We start from the raw sequence: 26,491 nt of genomic DNA on the forward strand, positions 1-26,491 counted from the left end.
CAACAGTGCCGATAGAGCTCGATTTAGAGCTGCAGTATGACTATTTAGATTAAATGTCTGCTGTCTTTTGCAGCAGTGTTGTTAGGTTACAACTCATGAATGTTTCATTCATACATAGTTTGTGGGACAGGTGGGTGCTTGATGTTATTGTTTGACAAAACAACCACATTCAAAAAACTATTCAAAACTCTCCATTTTTGGTCTGCTTTTAACATTTGATTTAATGTCCTCTGCTACTTAATGTAGTTTTACTGTGTTCTCTTGCTTTTAGTCTCTTTTCTTTCTTCCTCTGTAGGGAACATCTTTGAGTAGCTTGGAAAGCACTGTATAAATGTATTTTCTATGTTTCTGTATCTAAAATATATTATTATTATTATTATTAAATTGATATAAATATAATTTGTCTGACATCACTCAGAACCCTGTAAGAACAGTAATATAATTCAGTTTTAAATGTAAGATACTGTTCATTCTTTTTGGAATATGTAATACCTGCCACAATAAACTAAGAGAGGTTTTACATCCTTTTTGAACTATTAATCAAGATGAAATCATTCTAAATCAGTGGCGGAAATTACCATTTACTCAAGTAGTCTACTGTTCTTAATGTTGGGGCACTTATACTTTACTTGAGTATATCCATATTCTCCTGCTTTATGTTTACAGTGCACGTCATTTCAGAGGGAAATATTGTACTTTTAATCAATCAATCAATCAATAAATTAATCAATCAATCAATCAGTCAGTCTTTGTTTCTATAGCGCCAAATCACAGCAAAAGTCATCTCAAGGCAATTTTCACATAGGGCAGGTCTAGACCACACTGTTTTTCTTTTTTTTAAAAACTTTCTATTCCACTACATTTATTTACTTTAATGGAGGACTAAAGGAATATTAAATATTGATTTAACACAATAATCAGGAGCCAAAATAAACACTGAAATGTTTTTCTTGCAGTAATCATTCCACTGGTTCATACTGACCAATACAAGATCCTTTCATAATGTATTTACAGTGTATGTATGATGATACACAAACTTGCATATTCTGTACAAAAAATGCATTTAAAAGTCCATCTGAAGCTGATATGAAGCTTCAGCTATCAAAATGTGTCAATTCATGTAAATATCTCATACTTTAGGGAAACACAAAGAGTGAATTTGATGCTAAAAATACTGTAAATGTGTCAGATATCCACTTGGTATGACTAACTCAGATTGCTGAAGCCTCATATAAGCTTCAGATACATTTTTAATGCATTTTTGCAGAAAAAGAATGAAAAATGATTTTGGCCCCTGTCACTTACTGTACAATGAAAACACATTTAAAGGGATCTTTTAACAGCCAGTGTGAACAGGAGGAATGATTACAGAGAGGAAATATGAGCACCTGACAGACATGAAAAATGGTGAACCCATCCTTTAATTGTATTTTTTTAGCCACTTGTGCGCATGTGCGAGGCAATTTCTTCTTTGCGTGACATCTCTTGGCTATCTTTGGTGCAGCGCAGCGTGTAGTCCAGCCAGGGATCCAGCAGAAATGTCGGAAAGTGGGAGTCAGGAGCCCGCGGTGGGGCCCCTGAACGGCGGCAGCAGCCCGACGACAGGAGCCCCAAGACCGCCGGTCGGCAACAAAGTGACGGTGGTGCTCGGGGCTCAGTGGGGCGACGAAGGGAAAGGAAAAGTTGTGGACCTGCTGGCACAAGACGCGGACATGGTGTGCAGATGTCAGGTTGGTTAGCCTCCTCCGTGTTGCCGTCATTTGTTATGCGTGCGTCCCCGGAAACCGAGCAGATAGCCCCGGCTGAGCACACCGGCTCCCCGCCGCTATAAGTCGGGCTTCAAGCTCACCTCCAGCCGGCTAGCTAACCAACATCTTCAGTCACTATTTTTTGCTAATGTCACCTTGAATTCCTGCTAGCTGTTTAGCTGCACAGACACCTGCATACTACTCTGATGATCTGTCTCCTGTCGTGTGCACATGACAAGGCGGCTGAAGGTACCCCTGTCCGGCTGAAGCCCCCCCTGGTGCATGATCCGCTTCACCGGGGCTTTTATAAATGGCACCGTCAGTGCGTTAAAGCTAAAGAGCTGCACTGATGTTGGGCTGCAGGTTTGCTTTATGATTCACTGTCACATCAGTTCTTTACATGAGTTTAATTATAGAGCAGAGAGATGGCATTATGTGGATGTTATCCATCACCTCTGTTGGACTCATGCTTCAGTCTGTTGACTTGTGTTGGTTTTTGCAAAGTAGATATATTTCATTGTAGTTTAAGCTTTGGGAAAGGTGATTTAAGTGAACTTTGACCTTAAGTCTTCGAACTAACATCTAACCTTTCATACATACATACATACATACATACATACATACATAGTTGGATATGAGACTTGCTGCAGCAGTCATGTCCTCGTCTTGAAGGCTGCAGTAGTTACGTTATAGTTGTACTATTTTGTTAAATAACTGGACTATTGTATCGGGGTGAAATGACCATTATACCCACAGTACTAATTGTGATTAGGCTGCAAATAATGATTCTTCTCTTGATGAATCGTTTTGTCCGTGACTTGTCAGTAAATAGTGAAGAATGCTGTTATTATTTCCACATGCAGCTCAAGAAGATGTATTCAGATGTCTTCTTTTGTCTGACCTGCAGTCTAAAACCCGAATATATTCAGTTTACTGTCACGTACGACAAAGAAAAGCAACAAACCTTCACATTTCAGAAGCTTGACTAGATGATTTTTGGCAGGAGTCAGACCCAAAAATGATGCAACATCATGTGGAAAATATTGTCATAGTTGAATTCGTTTGCTTTGCCCAGTTTGTTAGTTCGTTAGTTACAAACGTAATTGTCAATACTGAGGAAAACAATTCAACACAGCATGGTTGCAACTAATAATTGTTTTCATGAGTGATTAATATAGTGATTATTTTTCTAGTAATCGATTATTTGTGTCATCTGAACAATGTCAGCAAATTGTGAAGAAGGTTCGTTCAGAGTTCCCACAGCCCCTGGCTACTCTTCAAAATGCTGGAACCAGTGAATTTTGTGCTCAAAAATCGTTGCGTCTTAGTTTTCTGTCTGACAGCTAATTGATGAATGAACTAATCGTTGCAGCTCTATAAAGCAGGATAATTGACAGTATAGGACAATGATGAGGATAAGCGTAAGGGACACAGCATCAACAAATAACATGATTCAAAGTACATAAATACAGTATGGTAACTCTTTACCTATAACATGGGAGAAGGACTAACAATGGACTACGTCAAAGTTTACAGTCTAACAGGAATGTCTTGCTTTCTTCAGTCAACCAATTATTGACCGTTCAGATGCACATTTTAAAAATATTGTTCAGATGCTGTATGTTGCACTTAGACGTACCCACATTGTATTTACACACGAGGTACATACATTATTCTGTTTTGGGAGGCACATACTTACTTAAATTTCCTTATCATTTCACACAGACTGGGAGGGTCGTGCTACAAAACAAGACAACACTGATCACATGTTGACAACGTACAGCTCAGCATGTCTGAATGTTCAGACAGCTGTTGCTTTCTTACCTAACATCAGGAATTTAAGGGTGTGTCAACATTTACTCTCATAGAAGACTAAAGAAACCAGGAAATATTCACATTTGAGAAACTGGAACCAAAGAATTAAGACTTTTTTTCTTTAAAAAAATGACTCAAAATAGTTGTCGATTAAAATTCATATTTGGCAACTAATCGATTATTCGTTGCAGCTCTACAGTTAGCAACAGTCACTTCAGATTCAGGGCCCATGCAGTGTGTATAAACATATGTTAATTTGACTGTACAGCTAATGTCATGCTGTTGTTCCCTATCAAAGTTTCAGCACATCAAATGGTTGTGATTCTTTTTATCTTATCAAACTGTAATTTTAGCGCCTCCACTTCTTCTTTATCTGGACTCTGTCACTTTGCAGCAGTGCACATCGTTGCAGGGGAGGGACTCACTGGCTCAACTCCTGTCGCTTCTGTGTTGAATTTGCATGCGGCCTGGTTTCCTAATGCAAAGCAGTTGGCTTTTGAAATAAGAATGTAATGCCAGTGGGTGTGTGTGTGTGAAATTTTGTTTTGGGCTTGAGATGTGGCTGTGGCTTTCTCTGGAGTGTACTCGGGAGATGCCAGTCCCTGATCTCCTCGAACATTAAGTAGGTAGGGCAGCGAGTGAGAACAAGAAGGAGGACTGAACTCATACCTAAAATGTTAAAAAAGAAAGGTCCTACTTTGATGGGCCAGAGCCACATACTTAAATTACATTTGTTCCCAACACGCTGATGTCCGGCCAGCTTGTGAAAGACAGGTCAGACTTGGTCTTCTGGTCTCTGATGTACGGTGTGTAGCTATTAGCATGAAGAAAACAAGTGTATTCAGTTCACCTCTCTAGACCCAAAAACATTATGTTCAGGCATCAAGACATTTTAAGTTCAGTTTAGTTTAAGCACTTCCTGTTTCTTTTGAATAGACTTCAGTCAGTTGCAGCTTCTGGCTCTGTGTGTTTGTTGATACTTTGCCTGCAACACAGTCTGTGCATATATAGCAGTGAGCGACTAAAGCAGGATATGAGGTCAGAATGATAAGATTACTGCAGTGTTTTTGGATGCTTTAACCCTTTTAATACAAATAAGGACATTCATTTCATACTAAATAGTTCTGCACTCGCAATACATTTGTTTTCCTCTCATTTGGCAACTACTGGTTTCCATTTATTTCATTTTGGTTTGAGACTAGGATGAAATAAGTAATCCATTATCTTACATTATAGGGTTTTATTCTTTTTCAGCATTATGTTATAGTTGCATTAAAACCAACTATAACACCGCCCACAGTTTTAACTGACTACACTTTTTTGTGCTTTTTTGCACTTTTTCTTTTCTTTTTTTTTGTTGGCATGTCCCGGCACCCTACTGGTTAAGATGCATGCCCCATAACCACAAAGTCTGCAGTTCAGTTCCCACATTGGTTCTTTGATGCTTTTCATTCCCCCCACTATCTCTATCACCTTGTTACTTGTCATCTATCAACTGTTAATAACGAATACAAACTTCATATAAACCCCACGTCTGCCATCTGCCCCCAACCTCAAACCAATTATTGATTTGGCCAGTACCACAAAAGTACATTTTATACCATATTATTCTTCTTCATTAAATAACACAGCCAGAGTTGCTAATCTTTTGAGTGTGCATACTAACTGTGGCGTTCAGAGGACTATTTGTGGTCTCTGTTGATAAGTTGACATAACAAGGATTCTCCTGCGTCTCAGATATTCCTTCCTGCACTCCTTCCAAGGCGACAGATATGTAAAAATAAACTCCTCTCTCCGGCTGTGTTACTGCACAGCGTCCACCCATACATTATGGCAGGCATGTGTTTTTAGGGGTGAGGTGGTGGGGGGCTTGTGTGTGGGTCAGCAGGGAAGTGTTGGAGCAGATAGTGTTGATCTTTTTATAAAATGGGCTTTGACAGCACTTCTGCACGGTGTTGCTTACAGTTCAGACCTTGAAGATTATGGAAGTCACAGTTGGGGAAAGATGGGTGTGTAGTCGAGAGGGCGTCTTACCCAAAACACGAATCAGGAGACCAACAGGAGGGTAGTCAGCAGTCATAATCGTAAAGTATATCCATATCATGCTTCACCAAGGAAATGCGACGTAAATTTACTCATTAGACTACTGCTCCAGTGTACTCCCATTCAGAGTTGCTGCAGCCGTATCTCCCATACATTTATCATTTTGCATTAAAGAAGTAATTTATTTTTAGAGCTGTAATGATTAGTTAATTAATCGAGTAGTACATGATAGTAAAGTGAATATCGTTGGATTTTGGACTGTTTTTGCCTTCAAAGTTTTTGAAGATGCCACCTTGGTTGTAAGAAATTTTAACACATTCATACATTATTCACAATCTTCTGACATGAATAATCCGTTAATCGATAAAATAATTGGTAGATTAACAAATATAGGAAATAATGGTAAGGTGCATCAATCAAGATGTTTTAGAGCTGAAATGATTAGTCAATAAGTCGAGCAAGATAATGTAAATTAGCTTTTTTTTTTTTTACTATTTAAGAGACAAACCAGTTGATTAATTGAGAAAACAACAGGTAAATTATTTGATAATGAAAATTATTGTTAGTTGTAGCGCAATATTATCCTGAATTAATCCTGAGTTTGTTTGTTTTTTAAAATCAGCATGAGAAATCAAAAAATCAGCTGAAGACTGAAGCCAGGTGAATGAACTTTATCCCACAGCTCTATAGTCTGTAAAGGTATTATGTTTTATGACTTTAGTTAAAATTTAAATGAAATGCACTAAAAGGTCAAGTACAGTTACAGATGAATGTAACTGACCGTATGGTTAAATATTCCCTTTCTCTGCTCGGAGACACAATATGAATCAAAGCTGAAACCGACCGTAACGCTCTGAAAACTGATTTCCTGCCTGTTGGAGCAAATGTCTGAAAAATCCAGTCAAGACTACACTGTGGGTTCAGTTGGTGTGTTGCATTTTTGTTTCTTAGATACAGGTTACAATAATTCGCTGTTAGCTGTGTCATAATAATATGTAATTTAAGCTGGAGGACATGTACCACACGCACATTCAATGCACTCAACGTGGTTGCTAAGGAGATATTTGCTGAATCCAGGGCTTGGTTGGCTAACGGAGTCTATTGTCATCTCGTGGCGTCTTGTGTGCAAAACATTCCTCAAGATACATAAGAACGAATTGAAAGGTCACACCTAATTTGTCATGTATAAAAACTAACCCTGCCCAACACACATACCTAAACATCTCAATGCGTCATCCATTGCAGATTAATGTCCAAGTGCTTTCAGTTTCCTGTTAAACAATACTTGAAAAAGGTAGGTGGTTGCCAACATCGGGGCTTAAACAATTAATCTATTCAGGAGGTGGTTTCTGTACTCACCATGGCACCATGCTGCTCAGAGACAGTCTGATACACAACCTGTGTGTTTGATACAAGATACTAAACCTACATCTGGTCACCATGTTTGGCAGAGTTGTTTTGATAGAGTAATGACTTGTATGTCTTTAACACATTACTACACTTAAAGCTGCAATGACAAGTTGATGAATTTAGTCAAGGAACTATTTTGTCAATCGATTGTTTGGGTCATTTTTTTTGTTGGGTGTCTATATTAAATGTCGGCAAAGTATAAAAACTGGAGGTGAACGTTAAAAAAATGCTCCCTGCAAGTCAAAAACCAGGGCTTCAGCCTTCAATGAATCCTTCGCTTGTTATGTTACATCTACTTCCTCCTTGTGATGACCATCTGTATCTGATTCAGGGTCAACCATGTATTTGAGAAGTTTCCAAGTTTCCAAATGATTGTGATTATTTTGAATAAAGACCAAGAAAAATGAAAATGAAAAGTGAAATCGTACTACTGCTGTTTGTTTACGTAGCCTCTGGAGCCACCAGAAATTGGCCAAGAGGCATCTTCCATAAGCAAACCAATCAGTTCACAGTGGCCTCATCAGAGCCTTAAAGCTGGAGTGTGGGACTTGTTGCGGCTGTAAAACGATGGACACGTTGTTTTCAGTGTCACGCCACCTCTGTGAAATGATTAGTTTCACTATCAGAATTTAATCCATTCAGTCCGATAACATATGGAAAGCCTTGAAGAGCCACATGATTAACGGCCAGTGCAGGAATGTCGCGCCTGACATGAGATTTATATTCTGTGAAATACATTTATCTAGCAGTGGTAGGCTTAATCAGCATTGTGTAAACTCATTTGGCATGGGCTTGAATGTAACAGACGTTCATTTATATGCACTGCACTGCAAGTTTAAAGAGACAAGCTAAAACGGACTCAGTCAGAGGCCAAACTGAGGATCTGCATAAAGAGCCAGTATACAACAAATAGTGAGGTTTTTTTTTATTGAACTGTAAATCATGCAAATATATTCCTTTAAAGCCCCAGAATATAAATATAGACCTGGAAATGTGCATAATACTTCCCCCTAATAAGCAAAAGTCTGTTACTACGAGCATTTATGTGCAGATCAAACAGTTCTAATTTCAGCCATAGTAGTAAAGTCTGAGCAGTGTCAGATCCATGTCGATCTCCGGTCAGGAGCAGCATCGCAGCTCCAGATCAGGTAACACATCTTGATCCATCAACGACAACAACTGTAAACTCAGGCTTTACTCAGGTCCTGTCTTTGTACTGAAAGGGATATAAGGCAAGGCAAGGCAGCTTTATTTATATAGCACATTTCATACACAGGGGCAACAAATATCAGGGGATTTAACAGTAAGAATTTGAAGCATAAAAACATACAAATAAAAAAATAACACCCAATTATCATTATAATTTTTATTTATTTAACCTTTATTTAACCAGGAAGTCACATTGAGATTAAAATCTCTTTTTTTGTAATTAAAAGGGGAAAAAAGTACAATTGAACAGTAAAAGTTGGAAACATTAAAACATACAATAAAAAAAAAAAGAAAGAAAAGAAAACCCAATTATAAAAATAAAACAGTACAGAAAAATAAGAGAAACGTTAAGTCTAATTTCATACTAAACTTTTTAGTTTTATTTATTTTCTCTCACTTTGTGTCTGTGAATGCCTCCAACTGTCGTATCTGGAAAATCACTGACCTCCAGTAGTGTCGGGTGAAATTGTTTTTATCACAACAGCCCTTCATTTTGAGCAGCTCATCTTTCCTGACACCCCTGTGTTAAGCCAAATCCCTTTTTATTATAACCTTAATACACAGTTGGATAATCTGTGCAGCACTTCACAAACCACAGAACAGCAGCAGGTGACCGAGTATCTGAATTTTCTTGTGGTATGAATGAGAGGCCGATCACGGGACTCTATGAGGCCCGGAGTTACCTTCTGCCTGGGGGTGGCATGGATTGTAAAAGTATCTAAAAAGGAGAGGCATTTACTCCCCCTCCCACCTGTTCCTCCACTCCACCTTCAGGGCACTGCTGTGACCATGAATAACCCTATGTGGTCGAAGCACATGTTGGTCATGATTTATATCCACAGGCTACAGCAGTGGTAAAAACGTCCCGGTCACAGGACGGTGTAAGTTCAGTTGGCACCTCAGGTACTGAACAGTGACGCAAGCTGCACAGGCATGAACGAATCCACAGCTGCTTCATTATTCAATCCCTCCAACCCCCCTTAATATTTGTAATGGACCAGACATGTCATTTGATTTGAATCCAAAAGCTGAATGAAAACTGTTCCCCTCAGTATTCAGCGTTAAACAACGTGTATCATGGCTGAACTCCTCTTGTTTCCTCTTGTACATGAAATTGTGTTCATGTCAGCCAGCAGCGGTGAACACAACAGCCATTTTCATGCATTACAAGCGGGTGCCAAAGTGTGTTTTTGGTTGTTTCTGCCTCTTCCGCGTGTCATGCACAGATCTGTCTGATCATGTGTTTAAATCGCAGCATCACTGAAGCACATGGTAAATATAAACCAAGCTGGAAGATGATCCGACTGCTGGACGTACTCATTCTGTTCACTCCTATTATCATTCTCTACGTTTTCCCATCTGTATCTCATCATTTAATCTTTCTCCAGAAGTTTCTAATTTCATGAGCTGCAGAGCTTTGCAGCTCTTTTCGGTCTGTGAAGTGTAAAGCAGAGAGGAGCAAAACAGGTCAGGTTGTGACACCAGAGGACTCACTGTTCCCTTTCCGGGCTCCACTGTTGCTTTTTTTTATCTTCATTCTCAGCTGTTGTAAATCATGTGCAGGCCTGCATGCAGCGTCCAGATCAACATCAAGTGAGCACATACGGTCTGGCTTTAAATAATTAGTCGAAAGATGTTTGAATGATTTGATCCTATTGATGATCCAATCAGAGTGGTTTACGTTTAAGGGGGTTGAAAGTGTGTTTTCCTGCTGTCTGGATGAGGTTTAATCATTAAAATATTGTTTCTGAGAAAAACATTTTTATTTCAGTACATGTCAATTTAATGTTTCATAATTGTTTTTAGCCTAAATATAAGGTACTCGTGTCGGGTTATTATTTGAGGCATCACTACTGTAGGTATTAGTAGGTGAGCCAGAAAGGTAATGTCAGTGACTGCTTGTAGAGCTGCAACTATGAGTTTATTAATAGATTAGTTTATTAGCAACTATCTTGATAATTGAATCATCTTTTCAGACTTTTTTTTTTTTTTTTTTAAACAGAAATAAAAAATATTTGCTGGATCCAGCCTCTCAAACGTCATCATGTAATGCTTTTGTTTGTTATACAATATAGTAAACTGAAAATCTGGATTTTGACTTTTGGTTGGGGGAAAAAATCTCATCTGGAGACGTCAACTTGGACTGTGGGAAATTAAAACTGCCATTTTTCACTATTTACTGGCAGTTTATGTACAGACAAAATGATTAAGCAATTAATCAAGAAAATTATCATCAGAATAATTGATTGAACTAGAAAATAATCAATAGTTGCAGCCCTAACTGTTTGTATTGAAGAGTAGAATAAAAACATTATTTGTCTCCCACTTTTAGCTTCTTGTTTTCTGAGCTAAGTGACAATGACTGCCAAACAGAAAAAGCAGGTAAACTTGTTAGCAGCTTGTAAAACAACACATCATCGATCGCGCAACTGTCCTCTGTTGCAGTATGACGTTGGCTTAGGCTGCAGATTTGTTTTTATGTTGGTGTTGGGAGCAGCAGGTCTTGCTGGGACATGTAACTTGCAGTTATGTTGTAGAAGGTAGATGACTAACAATCCACTTGACATATCTGTCGCCGACACCTTTTGTCAGTAAGTTTACACAGGAGAGAAACCTTAACTGAAGTTTGAGTTCATAGTGAGCAGACGTCTCTAAGCAACAGCACAGAGCAGCAAACATACTAACAGACAGTGGCCAGAGGTTTATGTATGATGCTTGTTGCTACTTGCCAAACTATTCAGCCTGCCTGCCAGTTTCAGACAAACAAACTTTCTGAGTTTCCATTCAGCTTGTGTTTCTGTGTGTCTGCTCATCCCCTCATTGGTCTCTGTCTCTTATCTGCAGGGCGGCAACAACGCGGGACACACGGTGGTGGTTGACTCAGTGGAGTACGACTTTCACCTCCTCCCCAGCGGCATCATCAACCCCAAGGTCACCGCTTTCATTGGTGCGTACAGACGCGAGCAGTTGTGCGATCTACACACACATACACACACACACCATTCGCTCACACGCATTTATGCAAACGCTCTCGTTCCAAGGTCGTCTTAGCTCGCTATTTACTTGATGAATTGATTGAGCCTCCTTTTAGTCTGGCACTCGTCGTCGCCAGCAGAACAGCCTCCATTTTAAAGACCGCCACAGTGAGTGCGATCGGCTTGACTCAGAGCCAGACTGCAGGCTACATCATATCCACTCATCTGCAGTAACTTCATTAGCTAATGGTGTATTACTTCTTCTTTCTGGCTCTGCACATCTGCGCTTACACACACACAGCTGCAAGATCTGTCGATACTTAATTAAGTTTCTCCTTTTTTCTCTTTGATATATACGACAAGCACTCTGAGAGGTTTGCAGCGCAGCTTGTCAAGTGTGACCTGCACTTCAGCACATGGTGCACTTGTTACACCATTTGTTGTTAAATGTCATTTTAGCTTCATTATTGTAAGTTTTTATATAAATAACCAGGAAGTGTATTTGTTCATTTTGATTGAAAAGTGAAATTGGACAAACAAAAGCTATTGCAGCCAAACTTTGTATTCTCACCATTTTTCACCCCATTTCCTCTCACCAGAAGCTTTTTGTGTGCTGCTCTCGTCAAAATGCCACCATTAATCCAAACACTATGCACAGCATTTCCTTAACAATACGTCCAATTTGGTGGAAGCTTTTACCCCAAGTGCCCAACAGTACCACCACTGTTTTTGAAAGCTGAGAGTTCCTTGAGGGTGCCTACTCTCTGACAGAGATTATTTATGCTCTGCACATCGAGCCTTCCACCAGACAAAAAACTGTAAAACACAGCGACTGAGCTGCGTTGTGTTAAGATTATTTTTAAAAGAACTAGTTTGTCATTCATGTCTGCCACTTTCTGTCTTTCTCATTTCTATCATTCACAGTGAATGGAGATCGAACTATAAATGTAGAGCTGTAGTGTCTTTTTCTATGATGAGGCTGTATTTCGTATATGTGATTAATTGTTAAACAGAAAATGAGCCAAAGCTGTAGTTCGTCATGCCTCACAGTAACTTTCCCTCATTTAATATGTCTTTTAAATTCAAGACTATGATTCAACGGAAAGTTTAATTATCTTTTACTGCTATCATAACTGAACTTTAGTCAGCAATTTCAACATCTGTGTGTCATTTTGAAAAGCAAATCTAGGTTACTCTTGTAGCATCAGGTCTAAATGTTCAGTGTTACTTGGTAGTGACAATTTGCATCGATACATGAAGCAACTTCAACTGTACACAGTGTGCTCATAAAACTGTGAGACAGACAACTAAAAATGCTTGTGATTGTATTCACAGTGGTATCATTATATCTTCATTGTGCAAAGAGAGTGGAGAGGCATTTCTGTTTATTTTTATTCTCAGACCATGTGAGTACATTCATGCCCCCCAGCGCTGAAAGTTCAGGTCTTTCCTGTTTTTGAGCAGCAAATGTTACATCTCTCACATTTATCTCCACACTGTCACTGTTCATTCCTTACATTTTTTACATGAAATTTGGTCAAAGTAATTACCTCACCCACGCCAGTTAATGCAACCCAATTAAAAAGATAATTAGGGACAGATGTTTGAATACTCTTGTGAGCAGGCAAATTTTGGGCCAGCTCTGTCTGATAAATACATCCTGTTACATCACAGTTAGGCTGCCAGTGCTCACCTGTGGCTGCTGTTACAATGATAGATGTTGACTCGGGTTTAGTTTATTTTAATTTACTTCATTTGTTTGCACTTTAACAAGTAATATTTTTGCAGTAGATTTAACAATAGAGATACGTTTATTGAGTCCAGTAGTTAAACTTTTCATTGATTCAGAATTTTTCATTGAGCAGGCATAGATGTAACTTATGGGAGGAAGAAGGGTGATTCAAAAAGAAATTATTAAGTTTTCATTCATTCATTCGTTCATTCTGGGATTTCCTCTTTTTCTTTTGCATATTTTACGAACTATACGATTTGAGAAAAAATTGTATTAAATTGCAGCCATTTATCAATCTTTGGCTTATTTCTATTTCACTTTTTATTACTAGAAGCTTTGTATGAGCTGTGCTGATTTCAAGGCACTTCTTAATCCCAGACACTACGTACAGCATTTTATTAACAATATGTCCAATTTGGTGAAAGCTTTTACACAAAGTACCCAAACAGCACAATGATTGTACATTTTTAAAGAACCCACTCTCACACAGAATCAATCAATCATACTATCAATCTATCTGGAGAGTTTCACCTTGCAAAAATGATTAAAATGAAACAATATAACAAGATTTTAAGTAAAGCTGTTACGATTAGTCGCAGTTCATGATCAAGAGATCATCAAATCAACAGCTGTTTAGATAATCAAATAGATGTTTTAGTAATTTAAGGAACAACGTCAAACTATTTGATTGTAGAAGCGTCTCAAATGAGAAGATTTGAAACTTTTATGTGTCAAACATGAAAGTAAACTCAATATATTTGCATTTTGAGCTGTTGATCCAACCAAACAAACACAACAAAGACATTTGTTCATAATTTTCTGACATTTTATAGGCATAATGATTAATCGAGAAAATGATTATCAGATTTAATTAGCTTCACTTTTGGTGGAATTGTTTCTCAATTGATGGATTATGGAGATTGTTTATACCATGAGGAGAAGTCGCAAGTAGATTTCTTTTAAGGGGTCATATTGGGAACCACTTGTGTAAATAATGTGAAGCTGATAGATCCTCCAAATCTAAGAACATTAATATCATGAAATCATATGAAACAACTGCATCTTTACAATCTTTATTCAGGGTTGTTCTATATTCTAAACTTTGTTTTTTTGTGCCTCAGGTAATGGTGTGGTGATCCACCTTCCAGGCCTGTTCGAAGAGGCAGAAAAGAACGAACGCAAAGGAAAAAGTGATTTAAACACATACTTTACATAACGAGCAGAAACAGAACAAGTCTGTGTAGAGACTCAATTTGTATTTGTATGTTCAGGTCTAAAAGACTGGGAGAAGAGGTTGATCATCTCAGACAGAGCACACATCGGTAAGTCCTGCCAGTCTCTCTTTAAAAAAAACCCAAAAAACCTATGTGTGAATGTTTGAGTGCACGCATGCAAAAACAAAAGCGTGAGTGTGAATGTGTGGACGCCCTGCTTTCTTTTAGGTGTGTGAGAGTGTGTGTCCCCTCTCTCCCTCCTCCGCAGTGTTTGACTTCCACCAAGCGGTCGATGGCGTTCAGGAACAGCAGAGACAAGAACAAGCAGGCAAGAAGTAAGAAACCAGTTACTTACCAATGGCTGCAGCACACACACATACACACATTTAGGAACGAGGGATTAAACAGATCAGTCATCAATCTGAGGAATCTTGTGAGTCATTTGTTATGAGAAATCTGGTTTAATACTCAGGGACATGTTTTCACCTTTTGCCTCATGATCAAGTATTCAGAGTGTGTTTGGAAACAAAACATGACAGACTAAAGCAGACCGTGGTTAAGAAACTGCAGAACTCCTCGCTTTCCTCTACTTTGATTGTTTGCATATTTTCAGCATTCTTGTCTCAGTATTTCTTCATAAGAAGTCACATGAAGTTCAGTAACGCTTGTGATTTGCTGTCTGGATGGTTCTATCTGACTTTTGTCACCTCTTGCAGTGAACTTTATGTCCCAATTTGTTGGTGTTTTTTTTTAAACCAACAAAAATCCCTCTGGTGGCTGGTTTAGTCTAGAGCCTCTGTTTTTTTCTGAATTCAGCACCATGAATAAAACTAATTGATTCATCTTTCAGACAGAAATAACAGCATGAACATGTGACGGTTCCGCTTCTCACATGTGAAAACGTGCTGCTTTTACTTGTCTTACATTTTAGTAACTTCAGTATATTGGATATTTTGCAGTAAGTCGAGCAAAGCAAGATGTTGTGCTCTAGGAAACTTTGATGAAAATGTTTTCAGATGTTTTTAAGACCTAACAAAAAAACATAACCTGCAGATTAATCATAATAAGAATATTAGTTTCCGCCCTAGTTACATTTATTTTAATAATATGTCCCCATATCCAACAAAAAAGTCAACAGAATCCCAAGGAAACTACTCCCTGTAGATAAACATTGACATATTCATAATATATACAGATTTTTTTTAAAGATAACCTTTAATTAAAATTGGACAGATATCTACATTTCTTTTATAAATGTGCACTTACATTTATCTACACTTTATATTTCAACATATGTCCAGAGATGTCTTTCCCCAGTGACACACATGCATATAATTTCATCACTGGTCTGCCTGGAGGCATCCTCAGAGAGTTCAGAGGGCAGACAGGCGTTGCAGCCGCTGTGGACCAGGGACACAGAGATGGAGAGTCAGTGCTTCAGCACTAAGAGACTTAATGAATCAGCAAACAGACTTTTAGATTGTGCAAATAGAGAAGTCTTTCATGTAATCAGTCAAGATACTCTGGCTGTATAAGTCTGTTTTACTACACACCTTTTGTTAAAACAATTTTGTTCTAATACATCTTTAGCCTGGGCAGTGAACCGTACAGATCTATGTGAGGAATGTTAAGCTGACCCTGTGAAGCGTTATGTGTATTAACCTCAAGAGAGACCGTGTGTATTCCTGTTGAAAGCTGGGTCATCTTTACCAGCTCAGAACCAAAGCCTCAAACACCCAGTCAGATACTGTGTGTGTGTGTGTGTGTGTGTGTGTGTGTGTGTGTGTGTGTGTGTGTGTGTGTGTGTGTGTGTGTGTGTGTGTGTGTGTGTGTGTGTGTGTGTGTGTGTGTGTGTGTGTGTGTGTGTGTGTGTGTGTGTGTGTGTGTGTGTGTGTGTGTGTTGCACAGTCATTGTAAGCTTTGAGCAGATTGCTCGTACAGACCGGTGGATTTTCAGCTTCTCCAGGAATCCTACGAGCTCCGCTGCTGGAAGTCAGGGCAGGTTGCACTCGCAGAGTCAGATAACTGACTCAAGTTCCTTAAACTAGATATACCAAAGGTCTGGCTTATGAAAGTAATTCCACAAAGGTGCAAGAACATGCAACAAGCTTAAAATAAGAACATTTTTGGTCACATTCGGACACAGTTGAAACCAGTTCTTGTAAGTTGATGCATCACTCAGATTGTTTACAGCAATCATTCTTATTATAGCTGCTGAAACATCCACACAAACACAAGAAAGGTGTAGAATTTCCTCTGGTTAAGGCATTAACGACAGACCACAGCTGCCCTGTGTGAGCCACAGTCTGAACCTAATGTACACCACGCTCATTTTTATCCCAAAAGATGAGATTTATTGATTCAAGAGGATCAGTGTCACATCTGCTGGGAAAAATGATGTGCTCTTAACACATATTTGAACTCTGTTATCAAAGTTGTTGAAATAACAGAATTTTGTTGTGAATTGTGATGTGATGTTTATTGCCATATTTAAGATTTAAAAGGTATCATTCAACACTTTATTGAGGATTTTTATGCCACATTTTAAAATACAAATAGCCATATAAAGTATCAAATTCTTTTGAGTCATGCACTCTACACACATGGGGAATGCACACTGCATGTGATACACACACTGGTGCTCATGATGAAACTCAATAACCAAGAGATCTTTGGCTATTTCCATTCTGTATATTGCATGCTGAGTAGGCAAACTGTCTGGTGTTAGTCATTCCTTTTAATAAGCCGAATTGCCAAATGGAATAAGTTGAGTGTTGTATCTAAATGTTTAGGTAGTTTAACAAGGGCACAACACTGTCAGTAACAAGTCTACAGAGTCTCAAAATATATATTAATGTGGAAAGAAATGTAGTGTCATGGCTTTTGTTGATTGGAGGGTTAAAATTGGGGTTGCTTGAGCTTGTAGAGAGGCAGAAAATAGTCCAATGACGCTGTTCAGCATCTGCTTTTTCTCACAAGTCTGTATCAACATTGGACTATTCAGATACAACCTCACCTGCTGCTTATGGCTCAATCAACATCTGTATCACTTTACTGTAATCCACCCATGTATGCATTTTGGTGACGGTATGAAAGTAACTTCAGTCGGACATGTGACGGGAGTTTCAGGGTAATCGAGTGGATGATATGAGACTCTTTTGTAACTGTAAAAAGTTATTTTCAGGATTGAGATCACATGCTAATGCCTTTTCTTTTCTTTTTTTTACTCTCTCTTTTCTCCTTTCTCGGCCTGCTCAGCCTCGGGACAACAAAGAAGGGGATTGGTCCAGTGTACTCAGCTAAAGCAGCACGTAGCGGCCTCAGGATATGTGACCTGTTGGCTGACTTCACCCAGTTCTCTGAAAGGTTTGCCCCACCTTTTCAAGATAAGCTCTCTAAGAGTTTTGATTGGGTTTATATTTTATATGAATAAAGCCCTATAAAGATTTAAGATTAATCATAAATCTGTGCTAGTATAATGGCATTATCTGTTTCATGCCATACAGTCATTTTCCCTCATTGAAGCTTCAAAGAAAACCAGGGATTTTCTCAGAAACTTGATAGAATTTTACGTCAGAAACTTATCTCCAGTTTTATCGCCTGTTTTAAACACAGGGAACTTCACCATGAATGCAGGAACTGTTTTTAAGGAACTAGGTACAATGGAACCACGTGAACTAAACTAGAAACTAGGGCTGTGACGATACACTCAGCTCACGAGACGAGACACTATATTGGGTTCACAAGATTGAGACGAGGCGAGATTTTAACTATATTTTGAAGAAAATAAATACATGACTGTTCTTTTATTTGAAATTCACAAAATGGAAATTGAATTGAAATGAACTAATCATCTTGTAATGAATCACTTTTTTCTACTTTCTAAATATATAATTATCATATGCAGTATGCAGCACTGTAAAAGGTTTCCCCATATAGATATTTTATAGATGGATAATTGTGGTATTTATGGAAATAACAACCGTGAATACAAAAGTTAGATACAATCACAAATACCAAAAAGTAAATTATAAAGAGTAGAAAAAAATTCTGACTCATTTTACTTCTTGCATCATTAGGCTTCCATAGTTTCCATAGATTCCTCCGCTCCTCCTACCTCAGGCTTTCAGTGTAGAGACCTGAGGTCAACTTACCACTGTTCCTCTCCTCATCTCCTACTGCTGACTGAGATCTTCTCAGCAGGTAGAAGCTGTAACAAGGTTAATGATCCACATGTGACATTATAAAAAGAAGACATGACGTGCGAATGAGCGATAGAAAACCGATCGTCTTTTTTTTTTTTTTTGGTGCAGCCCTTAATTATAGCTTCTCGAGACAAAATTCACTTCGACGAAATATCGAGACACACCCCTACTAGAAACTGAAAGTCACGTTTGTGATTTCTTCTGCGCATTTTTATAACATCAGAATAGAATATAAAAATGATAATTTTCACATTAGAGGAACTGTCAAGTCATTGTGGTTTTGTTTCTTTCCATTTACTGGCATGTGAAGCTGATGTTTGAGTCAAAACTCGTGCTCAGGTGAATCTATACTTTGAGTTCTTTGAAACGTTCTTGGTTCCCTTGCTTGTTACAGATATAAAGTACTGGCCCAGCAGTACAAGGCCATGTACCCCACTCTTGAGATTGACATAGAAGGAGAGCTGGTCAAATTAAAGGTAATGCAATTAAACAAATATTATTTCTCAAGGTATTTAATACATTTTCGTCTTCATAATAATTTTGTATGTTCTCGTTTCGTAGGATTATGTGGAGCAGATCAAGCCCATGGTGAGAGACGGGGTGCACTACATGTACGAAGCTCTTCATGGTCCTCCAAAGAAGATTTTGGTAGAAGGAGCCAACGCAGCACTGCTGGACATAGACTTCGGTCAGTACTTCACTGTGTGTGTATATACAAGTATGCATGTGCACCACAGTGACGCACGCTTTACTTAACTTGTTTGTTTGCATATTTTCCATCTGATCCGTCTGATAACAATCCAACTTCTCTCTGCTAACCTGTACTCTCGGTATAAATATCATTTCTAATTGTAAATCGCTGATCAGTGCTTCTACAGTGACCCAGTGATGTTGCCCTGAAACACTTAAGCTTTGTCATGCTCTTTACAAAAGCCTGCTTGGAGCTCAAACTAGGGATGATGGTAAGTTTACTTACTACTGCTGACGTGCTCTGGCATCCAGGCTTGATGTGCACGCTCACAAGATAAAGCCACACCTGACTGTGCATGAGCACGAAAGAGACCCTGTATCAGCAGTCTGTCAGTGAGTCGACCAGAATTACAGAGTAATTATTAAATTCAGAAATATTCAAATATTAAAAGCATTATATTTGTTTTAGTTTTATTTGTCCTCTCAGATAATGACACCCCAGACTAAACACACTAATCCTCTAAATGTCCTAGTATGTCAATGTAACAGAGCAGAGCTGTCATTATTGAAAGCAGTGACGGCACTGAGAAGATTAAATTACAGTCGAGGTCCAACACTGATAATCAAAACAATAATGTTTGTAATAACTCTGTTGGCATGAGGATACAGTGTCCTGCGGACTGATTTTAAAGTCTCTCTCTGATAGGTGGCTGCAGTTTAAGAAATGGTGGCAAATGTCACATTAGCAGCTAACTATAACCTTATCACCATTATTTAACATTAACATCATGTGTTTGTTAAACTGTTGTCAAGGCTGATTGGAGTTCAGGAGCATGTAGGCCATCAGTGTTTAGCTTTGAGAGAACAACCGACTGCTGATGGACGCACTGGCTGTTGCAGGGACCAAACTTGTGTCAACTATCTATTTGAACACTGAGACGCTCTGCATGTGGGCAGCTTCCGGCAGCTGAAAATCTGATCTGGCACAAAAGTCAAGTGGACAAATTCTGAAGCACATCATTTAAAATAAAAATACTTATTGTTCGTGTCAATCTGTGAGTTGTTATTACCTCAGGCACATCCTCAGGAAAGAAAAAAGACCAGTTGCATTCTGCTTCACTCAGAATTTCAAATATTAGACGGGCGAGGTTCTTTCTTTTCAGACATTCCAACTATCCACAACATGGTTAGCCTCAAGCCAAATTCATGGCAAAATATTTGAGAACATCTTATGCAATCAAGAGACCTCGCAGGTTTTGCCATCACGCAGTGAACTCGTCCAAAACTATTAGAACATCTAATGAGCTGTAGTTTCAGTGGTGTCCTGTGATTGGGGCAAGAAGGTCACAGCCCTGAGGACAAGTCCAGCCTGGACTAGTCAGCCAGCTATATGAGGACAGGTGCTAAAACAAACGTATTCGCTATGTCAACGTGGTGCCTTATCCGGTAACGGCTCATAGCTCTCACTACAAATCCACACTGCTCTGGGTGCTGCAAGACTGAAATATATGCTTTAATGTAGAGATCCCTCACAAATGTATCCCTCTTGACAAAATGTGCCCACTTTTTGTTTTGTGTCTTTTAATTGCATGTTTGGTCAACCTGCCTCAATGAATTAAAGGAAAAGATACAATCAGTTTTTTCGCTCACTGTGTCATTTCAGGGACGTACCCGTTCGTGACATCATCCAACTGCACGGTGGGCGGGGTGTGTACGGGTCTCGGCATGCCGCCTCAGAACGTCGGCGAGGTTTACGGGGTCGTGAAGGCCTACACCACCAGAGTGGGCATCGGAGCTTTCCCATCAGAGCAGAGCGACGTAAGAAGACACACCCTGCATAACACCCATCAGTGTGCAGACATGACATAAAATCATGTTTAAAGATGAGGATAATTACTTTAGCTTACAAAGATGGCTTAAGCCTGCACAGTGGTCAAGAACATTGGTTAAATTGTTTTTATGCAATATTCACCTTGTCTACCTGGGCAAAACATAATGTGATATATGTGACTATGAGTAGTTCTGTTGTGAAACAGCACCCTTCAGAGGAAGTCTCATTACACTGCCACCAATAACTAGCTGTTGTAACCTTCATTTGTTGGGTCAATAAATCTGTCTGTGACACCTGTTCATGACTAAAACTGTAGCTTGAATGCAGACGCCAGCATTTATTGTTGGGACATTTTTAGTTTCTGTGACTGCTTGATTTCACCGTCACATAAGTCATGTTGAACGATGGGAAAAGAAAAGAAAAAAATAAAATAAAATAATAATAATAATTAAATAAATAAATACATATATATACATGTATGTGTGTATATGTGTGTGTGTATATATATATATATATATATATATATATATATATATATATATATATATATATATATATATATATATACAAGTCTTTCTTAACTCATCTTGTCTTTTTTAGGAGATTGGAGAGCTGCTGCAGACACGGGGGAAGGAGGTGGGAGTGACCACAGGCAGGAAGAGGCGATGTGGTTGGCTGGATCTGGTGCTCATCAAATATGCACACATGATTAATGGCTTTACCGCGTGAGTGTAACAGGGTTTTTTTGTTTGTTGTCTATACAGTGCAGTTGTTTATCAATTTCTGGCCTAATTTGAACAAAAGGGAGACAAGGAAGAAAGAAATCCTTGGTTGCCCCGTTTCTTCTTAAAACCCCTCAAAAATTCTTGTTTTTGGCTGTTTTAGTGTCACTATAGAGTAACCCATCTGCTCAGTTGGTGCACACTAATAAAACCTGCCTGTCCCCTCTCTTCCCCACCAGGTTAGCTCTTACCAAACTCGACATACTTGACGTGCTCTCAGAGATCAAAGTGGGCGTAGCATACAAAGTCGGCAACCAATCTATACCTCACTTTCCAGGTGAGCTGGTGATTGAGCGCTTGTTTGTCAAAATGTTTGAATAGAATAAATGTCATTTTATTCTAGCATCTGTTAAAATAATAATGAAATGGCTAAGAACAATATTGTAGAAAAGTGTTCTCTCTGTCTTATTTCTCTTTAATGATGTTGGCAGTAAAAAACGTGGGTTTAATGATTCAATTGGATATCGTCTGACCTTTTGTCAGCATTTTCTCATTTATAGAGCGCTCCATTTCTAGGCTGAAACTTATTGATCTACTGTCATAGCAGTTTAAATGGTGTCTCTTGTAAAGTTAATCATGTGCTTTAAACCCTCCTTCCACTCTCCCCTCCTGTCCCTTCTTTCCACCGACTCTGTGCCAGCCAATCAGGAGGTGTTACAGTGTGTGGAGGTCGAGTATGAGACGCTGCCTGGCTGGAAGAGCGACACTTCGGCCGCTAGAAGCTTTGAGGAGCTGCCGGAGAACGCCCAGAAATATGTTCACTTCATTGAGGAGCATGTGGGAGTGCCTAGTACGACTGCACACACACACACACACACACACACACACACACACAATCATGAAATCCAGAATACATCAGTGAGTTAGTTGGCTCTCTCAATAGATAAATTCTCCTGGAGAATCACGATTTCTTGACGCTGATTGTTCAAGTTTCTAATCTAATCTAAACTTTTTAAGTTGTGCATGACAAAGACTTCAGACAAGCAAATGCACCGCAGTGACAGCAAAGTGATGCGATGAAAGGAAGGATAATTACATGCAGTGATGAGCTCTCGTCATACACATTCATGCTGTCAGGAGAAGCTTCACTTCCTCTCTGTCTGTCTGTCTGTCATCTCGCTGAACCGACACATAAAATAATTAAACAAAGTGAGCTCAGTGTCCAAAATAAATGATGCTGGAATTTCACTCCGCTTTAAACTGTCGCCATTCGTAACAACTATAATCGACCATAAACCAATCTTTTAACTGGTTACTATAGTGACATGTTGTCTGATTACCTGAGTCAGCTGGTTTCTTGAGTGCATGTAAAGGTGCTGATTGACAGACAGACATGGGACCTGCTGCATTACAAAATTAGATTAGACTAAATGTAATTTGGTCTGATTTAACTCCAGCTTCTACTTGAAGGTAAACTAATACCTACCTCTGCTTCTGTGTTTCCTCAGTCAAGTGGATCGGAGTGGGCAAGTCCCGGGAGTCCATGATCCAGCTATTCTAGACGGTGGGAGGAAAAACACAAGCAAAGAGGACGCACAGCAGCGAATCCACTCGACCCATCATCCCCAACCCCCCCTCTCACACACAGCCCACCTACCTGTCTCAACTCTCCGACAGAGACATGAGCATTATGTCTGTTTTTAATGCTTCACCACTGTCCCATCAGACTGTCCCATGGTACAGGTCAAACCTCTCTGGATCAGACTCCCATCAGACTGAACTCCCCTTTATGAATGGTTCCCAGCGTCTGCATCTGGATTTTAAACCGTTTTAAACTCTAGGATAACAATTTCACACTCAAGTCCCTCTTTTATTTGTCCCTGTTTATATCATAGCAGTTTATTTTGGACACATGCTACAGTCAGCAACACCAGCTGCCGTCAGGTCTGATAAAAGACATAAGGGACACACACACACACACACACACACACACACACACACACACACACACACACACACACACACACACACAGATACAGCCACAGGTTAACCCCCAGAGGAACTGTTCATGGATGTTTAGTTGGTCAAACTTTGTGTGTTTTTGTTAATCTATGCTGTGTTTTAAATGCGCTGTCTGTTGTAAATCAGTTTAAAAAGTTTTAACCTCTGCACTTTAGATGCTTTGGACTTTATCTGCTTTATGTTTTATTCTGCCAGATGTACAGCACATCCTGACACCATAAAGGGATCCTTTAATATTTTAAAGTTTGTCTTTTTATGTTTTGTTTTCCGATCATTAGACACGTCTTCTTATATTGCCTTGTTCAACCAAAAAAAAAAAAACTTGCAGCAAGGGATCGCTTCCACTGAGTGCTGTTGAGGAAAGATTGATGCTCATCTTGCTGCACTGTGATAATACACGTTTCAGGTTATTTTGACAGGTGAGTTTTCCTTTAGCCAGTGTAACTATCCCTTTTCTTTCAAATGGAAATTAGATCATTGTGATTGTTTCACATTATTAATACTGGTTTTTGAGTTTGAGTAGGAGAATGGGGAAAAAAATTGGGTCATGATGATTACTCAACAAAGAAAACTATAAATATGGATCGATAAATATATAATAGTTCCTCCAGCCTTCTGACATACAAGACAAATAAGATTTGTCTTGTCTTGGAGTGGACTTTCTGTCAAATATTTAAGTAAAATGGTGTCATTCAAACAAGACAATCAGCTACCTGGTGATATGGTGTCACAAATGGAAAATTATAATGTGATGAGTAATATTCCTCCAGTTCCTTTGTGAAGTAGGATGACTAAGGGTTAGGGTTAGTCATATTGACACATTGTCAAAAATGTAAGCAGCAGAGGATGACATATCCTGACTTTTAGTCACTAATATAAGTCTCCTCAAACACTGGACCTGATGGTTTCCATAAAAAAACTCAATGCCGCAACAAATGGGAGTATTGGTAGAAACGGGAGAGATTTCCGTTTTGACAGCTTGCAAGTGTCATTACTAATCTAGATGTTTTTATCATCACAGAATTTGTCAGTTAAAAATATTGTACATAAACAATAAAACACTATCTACATCCATTACATATGAGTTTAGTTACATTTAATGACACATTTTGGCAGAGTTGTTCACCTTTGGTTTTATTATAATTATTATAAAGCTGAAAAGTCCCAGTTTTTATTGTAATTGAGACGTGGATGATGACGTTAACGGTGTAACTAGACAGAAGAACTGGAAAACCAAACAACTCTTGGTGAAGCCTTATAATTTTTGGTGGATGAAGTATTTTAAAGACATATTGTTGTCACGAATTTAATATTCCCAATTCAAAAGCATACAGTAGTAGTTCAAATGCACCAACAGATTCTTAAAATATATCATTTTCACATTACTAGAGGCATAATTTGCAGCCAGACTCACTTATTTTGCATTTGTGTCAAATGTTTGAAAGTCTTGACCTGTTTTGCAGTAGCAGCAAAACATGTTGTCCATGAACATGAGGAAAAGTTTTGGGAGGGTTTTATTCCAAAGTACAGTTAATTATATACATGATGGCATGAATGGTTTTATTACCTGAAATGTTGCATTCAGTATTTTAAAATAAGATGTGTCTCAAAGCTGAAGTACATTTTTCCGGGAAACATTGAATCAAATGATCAGTGTGTAACTTTGTAACAAAGTCAGTTCTACAAAATGGTATCAAATCATGTCTGATGACCTAACCATGAGCCGTACAGTCTGTACCACTAATCTCAGGACATACTGAACATCAACTAAAAGATAGAAATGTATAAAATCTTCATGTTAGTTTTGTCTTTGGATTGTATGTACAGTAACTGCTGTCATGTAAAACAGATGGGACTCTACAAACTCAACAAAGCCTCATGTATAGTTTCAACAACTCCTTTAAAATAAACTTTGTTAGAAGTGAAGCTGTTGTCACGGTTGAAGTCTCACTAACATGTTGCTCCTGTCTGTCCTCTAGTGGAGGTTAAGAGACATGAAACTAGATACTTTAATATTGTGACATCCACCAAACCTTCAGGACAGACTCTACTTTTACGTCTGGTTAAGACTAATGAATGTGTTTTTAGGCTATAAACGCACAAATATACACAAAAACCCTCCCAACACAGCCAGCAGATCCTATTCATGTTTTAGGTTTTGTCTAAACTCTTACTCCTTTTGTTTTCAGTGATGTATCCTTCAGGTTATAAATCATCACATCCTCACATTTCCCCAATATTAATCCTGACATATTTGATGTCTTTGGAAACTTTGGTATTTCCACAAGAATTTAAAATAAGGTTCTGTGGATTTCAACAATGTTCAGCTGCAAAGTCTGAATTTGTCATGTCTGTGAGGTTTTAAAGGACAGGTTCACAAATGTTCAAGTCTTAAAACAACAGTTAGGTGTCCACATGGACACTGAAAGATATTTTCTTCACTGCAATCATTCCTCCTGTTCATACTGGCTATTAAGATGTGCTTTTAATGTAAGTGATGGAGGCCAAAATCCAGTGTGTCCACTGTCCACACAATATTTTGTGCATTTTAAAAGTTTATCTGAAGTTTATATGAGGCTACAAACGGTCTGAATTAGTCATATCAAGTGGATATCTGCCACATTTACAGTCTTTTTAGCTTCACATTCCCTCTTTGTGTTTCCCCATTGAGCTGTGGTGGAAGTATAGTAACAAAAAGAGGGACTTTAGCAGAAAATCAACCAATGTTTAAGAGATCTCTCATGATTGATATGAACAGGAGGAATGATTATGGCAAGAAAAACCTAATGACGATTTGAAAGACAATGAACCTGTCCTTTAAGGGGTTAATCACACAATGTGCAGTATCGTGTTACTTTGCATTATTAAAGTTTAA

At 38.6% G+C, this 26,491-nt stretch overlaps 1 protein-coding gene across 2 annotated transcripts; it reads left to right on the plus strand.

Moving 5' to 3' along the window:
* Positions 1 to 1,528: 1,528 nt before the first annotated feature.
* adss2 (adenylosuccinate synthase 2) lies at positions 1,529 to 25,542 on the plus strand. Of its 2 annotated transcripts, none has more exons than XR_009927009.1 (13): positions 1,529 to 1,730; positions 11,070 to 11,172; positions 14,054 to 14,122; positions 14,204 to 14,254; positions 14,415 to 14,481; positions 17,405 to 17,512; positions 18,746 to 18,827; positions 18,913 to 19,039; positions 20,705 to 20,859; positions 21,473 to 21,597; positions 21,834 to 21,931; positions 22,303 to 22,444; positions 23,103 to 25,542. XR_009927009.1 is itself a non-coding variant. In XM_062430051.1 (13 exons), exons 1-13 carry the CDS (start codon positions 1,539 to 1,541, stop codon positions 23,153 to 23,155), a joined length of 1,380 nt encoding a protein of 459 aa, XP_062286035.1. In that variant the 5' UTR covers positions 1,529 to 1,538; the 3' UTR covers positions 23,156 to 25,542. The 2 variants fall into 2 exon arrangements, 1 of the variants encoding a protein (XP_062286035.1); XM_062430051.1 differs by having other exon boundaries at positions 22,295 to 22,444.
* The last annotated feature ends 949 nt before the right edge of the window (positions 25,543 to 26,491 follow it).

The sequence above is a fragment of the Scomber scombrus genome, chromosome 12 (assembly GCF_963691925.1).
Source record: "Scomber scombrus chromosome 12, fScoSco1.1, whole genome shotgun sequence".
Taxonomy (NCBI): domain Eukaryota; kingdom Metazoa; phylum Chordata; class Actinopteri; order Scombriformes; family Scombridae; genus Scomber; species Scomber scombrus.

Excerpts from the sequence above, each read along its gene's own strand:
- adss2 (XM_062430051.1), top strand. The coding sequence starts at position 1,539 with ATGTCGGAAAGTGGGAGTCAGGAGCCCGCGGTGGGGCCCCTGAACGGC. Across the intron at positions 14,123-14,203 it reads GAACGAACGCAAAGGAAAAA|GTCTAAAAGACTGGGAGAAG; the intron begins GTGATTTAAACA and ends TTGTATGTTCAG. Across the intron at positions 17,513-18,745 it reads TTCACCCAGTTCTCTGAAAG|ATATAAAGTACTGGCCCAGC; the intron begins GTTTGCCCCACC and ends TGCTTGTTACAG.